This window comes from Hemicordylus capensis, chromosome 8, assembly GCF_027244095.1.
Source record: "Hemicordylus capensis ecotype Gifberg chromosome 8, rHemCap1.1.pri, whole genome shotgun sequence".
In the NCBI taxonomy this organism is placed as follows: domain Eukaryota; kingdom Metazoa; phylum Chordata; class Lepidosauria; order Squamata; family Cordylidae; genus Hemicordylus; species Hemicordylus capensis.
In genome coordinates, this window is record NC_069664.1 from 19,697,471 (window position 1) to 19,710,559 (window position 13,089).

The 13,089-nt window shown below is 47.4% G+C and overlaps 1 protein-coding gene across 2 annotated transcripts in view; it reads left to right on the plus strand.

The window, feature by feature from the left end:
- Positions 1-7,608, plus strand: part of DDX25 (DEAD-box helicase 25) — a 17,862-nt gene extending 10,254 nt beyond the window's left edge. For both annotated transcript variants that reach the window (XM_053269424.1, XM_053269423.1), the window contains exons 6-12: positions 904-1,006; positions 1,123-1,237; positions 2,868-3,045; positions 4,339-4,576; positions 6,262-6,424; positions 6,507-6,695; positions 7,458-7,608. In XM_053269424.1, the coding sequence (XP_053125399.1) occupies positions 904-1,006; positions 1,123-1,237; positions 2,868-3,045; positions 4,339-4,576; positions 6,262-6,424; positions 6,507-6,695; positions 7,458-7,519 (1,048 nt within the window). In that variant the 3' untranslated portion in view covers positions 7,520-7,608. The remainder of the gene's footprint in view (positions 1-903; positions 1,007-1,122; positions 1,238-2,867; positions 3,046-4,338; positions 4,577-6,261; positions 6,425-6,506; positions 6,696-7,457) is intronic.
- Positions 7,609-13,089: the final 5,481 nt, after the last annotated feature.

Genomic DNA, 13,089 nt, shown 5'->3' on the forward strand with positions numbered 1-13,089 from the left:
TGGAAGGACTCTCTTTCTGCTGGGCTAACATACTGTGCCCTGTTATGTGCAATTTGCTGTTGGAGATGCAGCTCCTGATGGCATCGACTCTCAGCACCAGCAACCCTATTGACCCCTAGGGGCATTCGGGATGGAGACGGCCAGTAAGGGCATTCCCTCTCTGACCGTGCTTTCTCCGATTGCCCTTCTTTAGACAGATAGTCTCAAGTTTCATTCTCTCACCTGGAGAGAGAGACCTCCTTCTTCTCTCTCCCCTTCTTCCTGTATGTAGTTAGCAGCAAGATATGTAGGCCTTCTCTATGTCCATCATGGATTTCCAAAATAAACTCCTTGATTTAGAACGTTTAGCTCTACGTCTCCAGACAATATGAAGTAGCTGTGCTCCCTTACCTGTGAACTTCTGCTGAAGCTGGGGTAGATAAAAAGAATCTCCGCTCCAAGCTCTCTAACACTTGCAATGTAACCTTTGTGTAATTGCATAAGAACATAAGAATAGCCCTGCTAGATCAGGCCCAAGGCCCATCTAATCCAGCAGCCTGTTTCGCACAGTGGCCCATCAGATGCCGCTGGAAGCCACAGGCGGGAGTTGAGGGCATGCCCTCTCTCCTGCTGTTACTCCCCTGCAACTGGTATTCAGCTGCATCCTGCCTTTGAGGCTGGAGGTGTCCCATAGCCCTCCGACTAATAGCCCTTGATAGACTTCTCCTCCATGAAGTTATGCAAACCCTTCTTAAAGCCATCCAGGTTGCATGTTGTTGCGCGACATGCAAAATTGCATGTAAACAACTGTGCAGTTACTGATCCTTAGAAATCATGGCCGGCATCAAAGAACTTGGAAAACACCCTAGTCTTGGATTCAGGTAAATGCGGTATTGCCAACTGCAACTTGATTCTGTGTTTCAGGCCCCAAAATCTTATCGCACAAAGTCAGTCGGGGACAGGCAAAACGGCGGCTTTTGTGCTGGCTATGCTCAGCAGAGTGCACCCCGAAGGCAGATTTCCACAGGTAGGATCGGCAGAATAAGGTTCTGTGATTGCCTTGCCCTTTGAAGACTCAACAAATGTATGTGGAAACTGGCTCTGGCTTTGTTTCACTCCGCCTTTTGTCATCTTCCCCTCAAGTGCCTCTGTCTTTCTCCCACCTATGAACTGGCCATGCAAACTGGACATGTGGTGGAGAAAATGGGCAGGTTTTGCGTCCACGTCAAGGTTGCATACGCTGTTAGAGGAAACAGAAGTAAGAGTTTCTTTTCCCTTCATTTATGGGGCTGTATTTGTTCTGATGCCTGATTGTGTCAGCCCTTGTGTTAGAGCAGGGCTGCTTGGCTTTGGCCCCGGAGCTGCTGTTCGAGGACAGCTCGCACCACTCCTAGCCCAGGTGGGCAAGCCCCCTCCAAACACTGGGGACCTGCAGTGTTGAATGGCGCATAGAGGGAAAGGCTGTGTGCCCGGTCCCTGTCCGCCTAGGGCTTTGAAGGTTTTGTTTTGTGCTTATTTTATTTTAAGACACATTCAAACAAGATTGAAGACTTCTTAAAGTGTGGATAAAACAAATTTAAAAGTTCTTACAAACTCGAGCAAACATGTTTCAGTGTTAAAGCATCGTTGTCAATGGTCTATCTCAAACAGCTGGAGACTCTTAAGAGTAAATACAGCAACTGAAGCCAAATAAGAGGCAATGAAATTTATCGGGCTACAAAGGGGTTAAAAGTTGTCCTGTAGAGTCATCTCCTCCTCTCCCCTATCCTTGGACTGGTTATTTGGCCTCAGTTGCTGTATTTACTCTTAAGAGTCACCAGCTGTTTGAGATAGAGCATTGACAATGATGTTTTAACACTGAAACGCATTTGCTCGAGTTTGTAAGATCTTTGCTTTTATTTGTTTTATTTACACATTAAAAGAGGTCTTAATTCTTGTCTGGAGAAGGGGAGTGTGTGTATATCATTGCCACTATATCGTCTTATTAAGTCACACTCTTATGCTGCAGTTCATCAAAAGATTACACGCTCTGCAGCTGAAAAAGAAAACAGCCACAGTGGCCAAAATAATAAACCATAAAAGCCAATACAGTATTGGAAACTAAGAACCAATGAGACTAAAGCTGTGGTAATTTTTTTTTTAAAAGCAGTACATCAAGGGACAGAGGTAGCTGGTCAACAAATCTTGAACAATTAGCAAATGTAATTTGGGATTTATTTATTTTTTTAAGAGGAGGTATAAATGTCTTGAAAATATTGCCCCAGAGCAATTAAACCATGGAAATATTATTGAAATTAGAAGCCACCATTACCTGTTTGAGGTTTAGAAGCCAACTGTTAAATGAAGAATAAATTAAGCAGACTGCTGAAAACCATTTGTACGATTGCGTACAGATAAGAGCTTTTCATAAAGCAAGTTTTGCAGCTGTTCTTTGTCCCATTGTCTTCTGTGTGCCACCATAGCTTCCAGTCAAATCAATTTGCCTTTTTCAGTAGCACTTCTTGTATAGCTTGGAAAAGTCAAAAAGGAGTCTTGGAACTGTGGTGAGCATGGCTGCAAGAGACAAGTACATTTTGGTGGGAATGTCACAGCTGCCTATTGGCCAGTGTCCATGACAAGTAGCACATTCCTGCCAGCACCTGAGTTCACTTCAGAAACTCTGTTCTTCTGAGTTTAAAAGAAAAGAGAAAAGCAGTACAAGGCTACCTTTCCCAAGAATTATGTTCTTAATGTTTAGGAATGAGATTGACTAGAGCAGAAGCTGCTTGCGGTCCAAACTACTTAATTTCATCAGTCTGCAGACTTCTGTATATGGCCTTTGCTGTGGACTTGGCCATAGGAAAGATAATCTCTTTCTCTCTCTCCCTCCCTCTCCCCCCCTCTCTCAGTTCCAAGAGGGACTGTAATAGAAGAACAGATAATAATTGGGACCCCAGGGACTGTCTTAGATTGGTGCTTCAAAATGAAATTGCTGGATATGAATAAGATGCAGGTTTTTGTGCTGGACGAAGCAGATGTCATGATTGATAAACAGAATTTCTCAGACCAGAGTGTCCGGATTCAGAGGTAAACATGTCCGGAAAGGATGAAGAGATTTGTTTCTTGCGGGAAATTCTGTCTTGTACCCAAAGAAAGTTAGTTGTGACTACTGAAATTAAGGAGACACAAGTTTAGTTGTGCCTAACTCGAGGCCTGTTAATTTCGGTGATGATGGTCTAACAGCCCTATAATACTTTTCTAAATCGGCTCACTACTAGTGAGCAGCTAGGAAGGGTTTTTTAATCATGTATATGCAGCTAGAACATTTTCAGTTGATTTGCAGGACGAGTGGGGAGCTACTCTATATTGGGACATAGAGGAAAAGAAATCCCTTCAGATATACTCTCCTGCCATTTTAGAAAATTCTCTGAAATTTTAGGTTGTGTTTTTTCTTCTCAAAGATGCATATGCATATACTACTTTTCTCATTTGTGTAAGAGATGTTGGTTCCACTGGGCTTTATTTTTGCAAATACGTATATCACAGGGAGCTGCCATCTACTGAATCAGACTATCTGGCTCAGTATTGTCTTCACTGACTGGCAGCGGCTCTCCAAGGTTTCAGGCAGGAGTTTCAGGGATAGGAGTCCTATCCCTACCCGGAGATGCTGCCAGGGAGCGAACTTGGGACCCTCGGCATGCAAAGCAGATTCTCCGCTACTGAGCAGCGGCCCCATATCCAGTGATGGAGAGTGCAGAATATCGTTTTAGTGGTTGGAGTGAACCAAGCAAGTAGGGAAAAAACTCTCTAAGCCGAGGCTTCACAGATCCCAGATGCCAGGGAGCCATGGTGCCTAGAAATTTGACTGTGGTGTCTTGACTAGGGTATTCAGAGACAGACTTATTTAAAATCCTTATTTGTCCCCGGCGGCCCTGATTCTGTTCTAAGCTTGTCAAGGGGAGAAAGAGAAGCCTATTGTAAAACGCCGTGAGCCATTTTTGGAAGGGCGGTATAGAAATTGAATAAATAATAATAATAATATCTCCCCCCCTCCCCGCCACTAAGTCCCGTAATTTTGTCAAAAGTGTCCATTGCCTGGCTCCCAAATTTGGAGTCTGGATTTGTGCTAGGACTCCCTTGTGACCTGGTCGCCTTGGGGCAGATGGAGAGAATTCCTTCATCTGTAACTGGAGTAGGCAGCCTGGGCTTTCCAGCTGTTGCCTACTACAACTCCCATCATCCCATCCTGATGGGAGTTGTAGTTCAACCGCTGCTGGAGAGCCCAGGTCGCCTGCCCACCCACCCCCCGCTCTACAGTATAAAAGGTGTGCCAGTGTAGAATTAGCCCCATGCAGGGGGGCCGCCGTCCTTCTCTTCCAGGGCTCTGCCACCCACGTGTCAAATGCTGCTCTTCTCGGCCACCTTCGCGGAGCCGGTGCTGCAGTTTGCCCAGCAGATCATCCCCGACCCCAACATCATCACCCTCCGCCGCGAGGAGCTGACCCTGCACAACCTCCGGCAGTACTACTTTGAGTGCGAGAACAACGAAGCGAAATACAAAGCCCTGTGCAACGTCTACGGCAGCATCACGATCGGCCAGGCCATCATCTTCTGCCAGGTATAAAGCGCAGCGTGCGGCTGGCATCCCGCTGGGAAGCGGCCAAGAGCTATTCGAGAGCCCAGACTGGAGCGGAATGGCGGGGGCAGGGGAGAGCTCAGGATCTTGGGCAGATGGGGAAGAATCCCCCACATAGTTCAAGGCAGAGCTGCATGACTTTGTCCCTATTGCTGCTGAGACTACAACTCCCATCATCCCTGACTATTGGCCACTGTGGCCGGGAATGGTGGGAGCTGTAGTCTAGATGCAGCCAGAGGGCCGAAATTGTGCAGCCCTGTTATAAGGCAACAACAAGGTAGCCAAGGAGGGACCGTCTAGCCTTGGGTGCTTTCCCCTCTTGGGGATTATTCTTGCCAGTCCCTTGCGTTAGCAGGGCTGCTTAACTTTGGCCCTCTGGGTGTTTTTGGACCACAGCTCCCCTAATCCCCAGCCACAGCAGTCAATAGCCAGGGATTGTGGGAATTGCAGGCCAATTATGGAAATTGTAGGTTGACTCTGAGGGCCAAAGTTGAGCAGCCCTGCTGTAAGGCAGGGCTGCCCAGCGAGTTTATTTATCCCATTAATTTTAGCAGGAGTACTCCGTGCTAACACTGAGCTTCAGCACGTAGCCAGCCAATCGGGAAACGGAGAACAAGGGTCTTCACCCTCCTCCCTCCCCTTCTGCCCCAGACATGATGGCGTCAAGCCAGGGATCCTCCGATAGGGAAGAAATAGTCTGTCTGCAGCGTGGGCTAGGGGAGGGCTCCGGCTACTTCCACTGCGGATAATTATATGCCTCTTTCCAACAAAAATTCTCAAAGCGGCTTACAAAGAAAAACAGTAACTGAATATGGCTCCCTGTCCCCAAAGGGCTCACAGTCCAGTGTCAAACACCGGAGGGATGCTGTGCAGGGCTAGATAGGAACAGTTAAGAATATAAGAACAGCCCTGCTGGATCAGGCCCAAGGCCCATCTAGTCCAGCATCCTGTTTCCCACAGTGGCCCACCAGATGCCACTAGAAGCCACAGGCAGGAGTTGAGGGCATTTCCTCTCTCCTGTTGTTACTCCCCGGCAACTGGTACGCAGAGGCATCCTGCCTTTGAGGCTGGAGGTGGCCCACAGCCCTCTGACTAGTAGCCGATGATAAACCTCTCCTCCGTGAAGTTATCCAAACCCCTCTTCAAGCCATCCAGGCTGTTGTCTGTCACCACATCTTGTGGCAGTCTGCCTACTTTCCCCTTGCTAAATAGAAGAGGACCACCACTTTAAAAGGGGCCTCTTTGCTCAGTTAGCAGGGGTCTCAGTACCCCCTGGGAGCCCTCCCAGTACCCTAAGGTACTCGTGCCCAGTCGTCTCTCGGAACAGGGATTCCCAGATGTTGTGGACTACAACTCCCATAATCCCCAAGCAAAGCCATTGCAGCTGGGGATTCTGGGAGTTGTAGTCAACATCATCTGAGAATCCCCGTTAGAAGGAACACTGCTCCTTCCCCCCGTTGGGCACCCCTGGTTTAAGGAGGAGCTCTCCTCTGTTTCCCTTGATGTTGGTAGCCAGCTGTGACTTGTCCTGTATTTTTAATAAACAACTTTATGATTGTTTTATCACTTGTTTCTAATTTGTTGTTCACCACCCTGGGATCTTGGGATGGAGGGCCTTCTAGGAACGTAAGTCAATAAATATCTGGTTTCCTGTATTCCTCTGACAGACCCGTAAGAACGCCAAGTGGCTATCCTGGGCAATGTCAAGTGACGGGCACCAAGTCGCCCTCTTGAGCGGGGAGCTGACAGTGGAGGAGCGGGCAGAGGTGATCCAGAAGTTCCGCGACGGGAAAGACAAAGTCCTGATCACAACCAACGTCTGCGCTCGAGGTACCATTCTGGGCAAGTGAAAGAATCGGATGCTGGCAGCGTGCTGTCAGAAGTAACCGCCTTGTTTGTGCCCTGCTGGCAGGCATCGACGTCATGCAAGTCACCATCGTGGTCAACTTCAGCCTGCCGACCAATATGGACCATTTTGCCGACTTTGAGACGTATCTGCACCGCATCGGCCGGGCGGGCCGCTTCGGGAAGAAAGGCCTCGCTTTCAACATGGTCGAAAAGCATAACTTGCCACTCCTGTTGGCGATTCAAGACTACTTCAGTGAGTACACTATCGCCATATTAGATTGAAAAGTTAGGCTTTGCATCTTGAAAACTAACCAGGTACTTGCTGGGAAGTGTGCTTACGGGAATAGGTTTGAAGCTGGTTGAAAATACCTGCTGTCCGTATATCCAGGGCTGCAGAAATCCACTAGTCTACTAGTCTGTGACGAGTGAAAAATGATGCCTGACAAGTGGAAAAAAAGTCCTGATGAGCAATGTACTCGTCAGTAGCTTGACGAGTAAAGAATTTTTTCTGCCTGATAAACTGGCCAACATTTCTTCACCCCTGCATATATCTCACTTTGAAACCATCTTATTTTTTATATGTTTCCTGTGTAAACTGCTTTGAGAACTTTTGTTGTTGTTGTTGTTGATGATGGAAAGCAGTATATAAATAAAAAATAGAGTGCAGAATCGCATTTGTGTTACTCTCTGTTGGTATCAAAATAAAGTTAGATGTTTAGGAAGTAACTGAACCAGTAAGTGAGAGTCTGGAGTGATTCAGGTGCAGAGGGAAAGCATGTTGTACACCTTTTTCTGGATTGTACCACTCCAGAATAGCAGGTAGGGGAATGCACATTTGAAGGTCCCCCATATAAGAATTTCCCTGAACCTGGAAAGCTAGCCCATTAGGGATAGGGAGGCTGGGCTGGAACGAGGGGAATCTAGAGCTCGGCATCAGCCCCTCCTCTCTGCTGTGTGGTGCCTTTCTCCAAAAAAAAAAAAAAAGACAGAAAATCGCTCCCTCTTTCTCTTTCAGAGACTACCATCAAGCGCCTTGATCCTGAGGATATGGAGGCATTGGAAAAAATAGCAGAGTGAATTCTTCCATCTAGCGTGTAACCGTTTGGTTAAATATTAAGTTCTGAAAAACTGGTTTGTTTTGTCATTAAAAACAAAAAGTAGCATCATTTCTGTCTAATTGCCTTAAAGAAAGTAAGCTTATGAGATCACTCAGCATTCTGTCTGTCCGTGTGTGTGTATGTGTCCATCGGCTCCTCGGAGGAAGAGCGGGATACAAAATGTAAAATAAAATAAATAAATAGCCTCTAGATGGCAGTAGCTGCATTACTAAAAGCTGTGGTACAGGCAAAACAGTTTTGCCAGGGGAGAGATGCATCAAATTTCCCCTTCATTCCAGTGTTTGATAGAACCTGCCATCCCCTCTAAAATATCTGACTACTGAGCCTTCTCTTTTTTGAAGGGGGAGCTGGACTCTCCCTAGGATTGCTGATGCTTCCCAACAAATGAATCACAAGCCCCATTTCACACCCCAGGCCCTGTGTAGGATTTTCAACTTATTTTATTTAACATTTGTAACCCATTCTTCCTCCAAGGAGCCCAGAGTGGTGGGCATGGTTATGTTTATCCTCACAACAACCCTGTGAGGTAGGTTAGCCGAAATGACTAGCCTAGAGTTGCCCACTGAGTTTCATGACTAATGGAGATTTGAACTTGGGTCTCCCCAGTCCTAGTCCAACACACTCTCAGTGGTTCTTCATGTGGGGTTTGCCAGTTGTCGCTGAACTACAAGTCCCAGCATCCCCAGCCACAACTTATTGTCCCTGGGGATGCTGGGAGTTGTAGTTCAGAAACCTCTGGCAGAACGCACATTAAAAACTACACCATACTCCCTCCTAGTCATTAATGTGTCTAATAATTCACTGACCACAGCAGTGACCAGCAAAACGTTCTCGGGAGCAGTGAGAAGTATTGCAGTGCCTGGGGCAAGACACCAAAGGCTGCCTTGCGCCATGCCTGTGTAGAGGGTCAGCCCTCTTTCAGAGCCAACCTCTTCAAGCTTTGAAACTGCCTGGTGGGTGGGCAGAAAGGAAAGGTTTCCAGCAGCCTCCTCTTCTTGTGCTGCTTGCAAAGCTTGCAAGGGTCAGATCAGGGCCAAGAAATTTAGGTCCAACAAATGGAAGTACTTTTTCACACAACGCATAATCAACTTGTGGAATTCTCTGCCACAAGATGGGATGTGGGCTACTAGTTTGGATGGCTTTAAGAGGGGTTTGGATAACTTAATGGAGGAGAGGTTGATCAATGGCTACTAGTCTGAGGGCTATAGGCCACCTCCAGCCTCAGAGGCAGGATGCCTCTGAATACCAGTTGCAGGGGAAAAACAGCAGGAGAGAGGCATGCCCTCACCTCTTGCCTGTGGGCTCCCTAGAGGCATCTGTTGGGCCACTGTGTGAAACAGGATGCTGGACTAGATAGGCCTTGGGCCTGATCCAGCCGGGCTGCTGTTCTGTTCTTATAGGGTCTGATGGCTATGGGCCACCTCAAGCCGCAGAGGCATGATGCCTCTCAATACCAGTTGCAGGGGAGCAACAGCAGGAAAGAGGACATGCCTTCATCTCTTACCTGTGGGCTTCCCAGAGGCATCTGGTGGACCTCTGTGTGAAACAGGTTGTTGGGACTGTGCTGTTCACAGCAGGGCTGTTCTTATGCTTTTATGAGGCATTTGGAGCAAAATGCACGCATCGCCTATTATAGGAAGTCTAACTGGACCTTGTCTTTTACCCCCATTGATACGCTAGACCCCGCTACCATCTCTAGTCAAAGCAATCTGTGATACGTGGGAATTAGGAATGATTACTAAGAGCCGATGCCGTTTCTAGGCTGCCAAAGAGTTTCTTCAGAATTAGGTCTTTTGCTTTTCTTGCCGAAGGAGGTTTATTAGGGCGGCCTGTTGACAATGTTGTCACTTGCTGGGTTTGCCAGCACCTCCCACTTCGCCTTTGCTCACTCCTTCCCTCCCCCTCCCAGATTTGCCTGTATAAGCAAAAGAAATGACGCTGGGAGGTGTCCGGCACCGAATGAACCTGTATTGATTTATGGCCCTGGTCCCCCAAAGCCCCGAGCTCTTCCAGTCGTCTCAAAGACGAGCTTGCCTTGCTAGCAGAATGCACACCATGCCTGGGAAGAGGGTCATCACGGCACATAATGATGGTTAATAAAGTTGTGCATGGAGTGTACGCAGGGTTTTTCAGGACCGTTGTGTTTCTTGATGGGTTTTATATCCTGCTGTTCATCATAAATGGTCCCAAGGCAGTTTTCAAGAGTAATGGCCATAAAAATATCACGTAGAAACAACTGTAAAACCACTGAGATAAAAACAACAGGAGAGCTGGTCTTGTGGCAGTAAGCGTGAATTGTCCCCTTTGCTAAGCAGGGTCAAACCCACTTTGCATTTGAATGGGAGACTACATGTGGAAGATATTTTATTCCTCAAGTGATGGGGCTGCTCTGGGAAGAGCACCTGTATGCTTGCATGAAGATGGGAAGAGAGCTGGTCTTGTGGTAGCAAGCATGACTTGTCCCCTTAGCTAAGCAGGGTCTTCCCTGGTTTCATATGAATGGGGGACTAGAATTGTGAGCACTGCAAGATATTCCCCTCAGGGGATGGAACTGCTCAGGGAAGAGCAGAAGGTTCCAAGTTTCTTCCCTGGCTTCTCCAAGATAGGGGTGAGAGAGATTTCTGCAACTTTGGAGAAGCTGCTGCCAGTCTGTGTAGATAATACTGAGCTAGATGGACCTAAGGTCTGACTCAGTATATGGCAGCTTCCTATGTTCCACCTATGATGGTTTCAAGTTCTCTCCCTGGCATCTCCAAGATAGGGCTGAGCCAGAGAGACTCATTCTGAGTAGACAATCCTAAGTTAGACAGACCAATGGTCTGACTTGGTATATGGCAGCTTCCTATGTTCCTATGGAACATAGGAAGCTGCCTTATACTGAGTCAGACCCTTAGTCTATCTAGCTCAATATTGTTGGCATGGGCTGGCAGCAGCTTCTTCAAGGTGGCAGGCAGGAGTCTTTCTCAGCCCTACCTGGAGATGCTGCCAGGGATTAAACCTGTGACTTTCTGCATCCAGAACAGGTTTTCTGCCACTGAGTTACAGCACCTTAGGATGCCAGACCATTGTGAGACAAGTTAGATTTACTTAAAGTTGTGCCGTCGAGTCGATGTCACAGCCCTGTGGTTTTTCTTTGGCAGAATACAGGAGGGGTTTACCATTGTCATCTCCCACACAGTATGAGATCGATGCCTTTCAGCATCTTCCTTGATCGCCTGCGGCCTGATACATGTGTTTCTCATAGTCTGGGAAACAAACCAGCAGGGATTCGAACTCGCAGCCTCTTGCTCCCTAGGCAAGTTACTTACTTGCGTTCTTATTCATATCCCAACTTCTGATGTGCCTTCCTGTTGGGGAGCAATGTTGCTGTGGGCGGAAAGCAACAGGCAGGAAAGGATTAAGCACTCTCCTGCCTTCTCCTTTTCTCCTGCAAACTCTGCTCCCCTCTGCTGCTTTGAAGCAGCAAATCCTGGACCCACATACGTTTTATTTCCACTAGTGACATACGAATATGGACCGATATTTGTATACTTTTCAACAAAAGTTCCCAAAGCAGTTTACATAGATACAAATAAATAAGTAAGATGTTTCCCTGTCCCCAAAGGGCTCACAATCTAAAAAAAAGAAAAATAAGATAGACACCAGCAACAGCCACTGGGGGAATGCTGTACTGGGGATGGATAGGGCCGGTTGCTCTCCCCCTGCTCAATAAAGAGAATCACCACTTTAAAGAGGTGCCTCTTTGCTCGGTTAGCAGGGGACATACCAAGGTTGGAGTGGATCTGGGGTGGTGGTGGGGTGAAGATGGACAAATATGCCATCCCAGATCAAACGCAGATGCATATTTCAGCATCATCCAACCTGGCGGATCTGAAATTTGGCTGTTCAGAAATTGTTGGACTACAACTCCCATCATCCCCAGCCATAACGTAGTCCAACAACACCCGGCAGCCCATATTTGAGAACCCCTGTTAACCAACTCAACACGGCAGCCCTAATTAACAGCACTCATTAACAGCCAACCAGGGCACACTTACTTGGGAGTAAGAGTTCCTGCACTGGGTTTGTTTCAATGTAAACATGCAGTGGGATTGGGTTGTGTGTGCGAGTGTTGCAGTGAGGTAGAAACTGGCAGGAAGACAGAGGAAGAGTAATTGAAAGTCTGACACAGATGGAGACCTCCGCAAGGACTTGCATCATTGGCAGGGTGGCACAGCAGCCGCTGGCTGCTACGTTGGTGGCCCAGGCATAAACAGGGCAAATCCGGCCAAAAAAAGCCAAGCAATTAAAAAGCAACCACCCCTTTTTGATTGAATCTCATACTTTTATTTAAGAGTTGCAGAGAAGGGAGAATTCTGCACCGATATGCTACAGAGATGGCAGAATCAGCTCTTGAGAGATTTTTTGTCTATGCACAGCTCCTACATACAGCAACCCTCGCCGCCTTTCCTTGGTGAAATGACAGAATCCCCTGTAATAGGAATTCCCAGCTGTTGATGACTACAACTCCCATAATCCACAGCCAAAGGCCACTGCAGCTGAGAGTGCTGGGTGTTGTAGTCAACAACATTTGGGATTGATTGATTGATTGATTGATTGATTTCCATTTAAATCCTGCTCTTCCTCCAAGGAATGGCCCACCAGATGCCTCTGAGAAGCCCACAGGCAAGAGGTGAGGGCCTGCCCTCTCTCCTGCTGTTGCCCCCCTGCAACTGGTATTGAGAGGCACCGTGCCTCTGAGGCTGGAGGTGGCCCAGAGCCACCAGACTAGTAGCCATTGAGAGACCGGTCTTCCATGACTTTGTCTAAGCCCCTTTTAAAGCCATCCAAGCTAGTGGCCATTACCACATCTCATGGTAGGGAATTCCATATAAGAATTCTTGAGTGATGGTTAAAGTGCTTTAACATTTTATATGTGCACCTTAGGAACATAGGAAGCTGCCATATACTGAGTCAGACCATTGGTCCATCTAACTCAGTGTTGTCTACACAGATGGGCAGCGGCTTCTCCAAGGTCGCAGGCAGGAATCTCTCTCAGCCCTATCTTGGAGATGCTGCCAGGGAGGGAACTTGGAACCTAGATGCTCTTCCCAGAGTGGCTCCATCCCCTAAGGGGAAGATCTTACAGTGCTCACATGTGGTCTCCCATTCATATGCAACCAGGGTGGACCCTACTTAGCTAAGGGGACAGGTCATGCTTGCTACCACAAGACCAGCTCTCATCTCCAGCTCATGAATGCATTTTTTAAGGGATTCCCGCAAAAAGTGATCTTACCAACCTAAGAATTGGGCCCATGGTTACCTCTAGAATCAGGCATGTTCTGGGATGTGCCATTACATGGTCTTTGGTGAGCAGCACTTGGGAGTGAAGGTGTCCTTTCCTGCTTTCTACTTAATAAGCAGGTGGAGAAAGAACCTTTCAGTACCGTAAAGAGCCTGATAAGCTATTAGAGAATATTTCAGTTTCAGATTTTGAGGTGTCATTAAATCTTTCCGAGTGAGGAAAGAAGGCATTTTCATAATTATAAA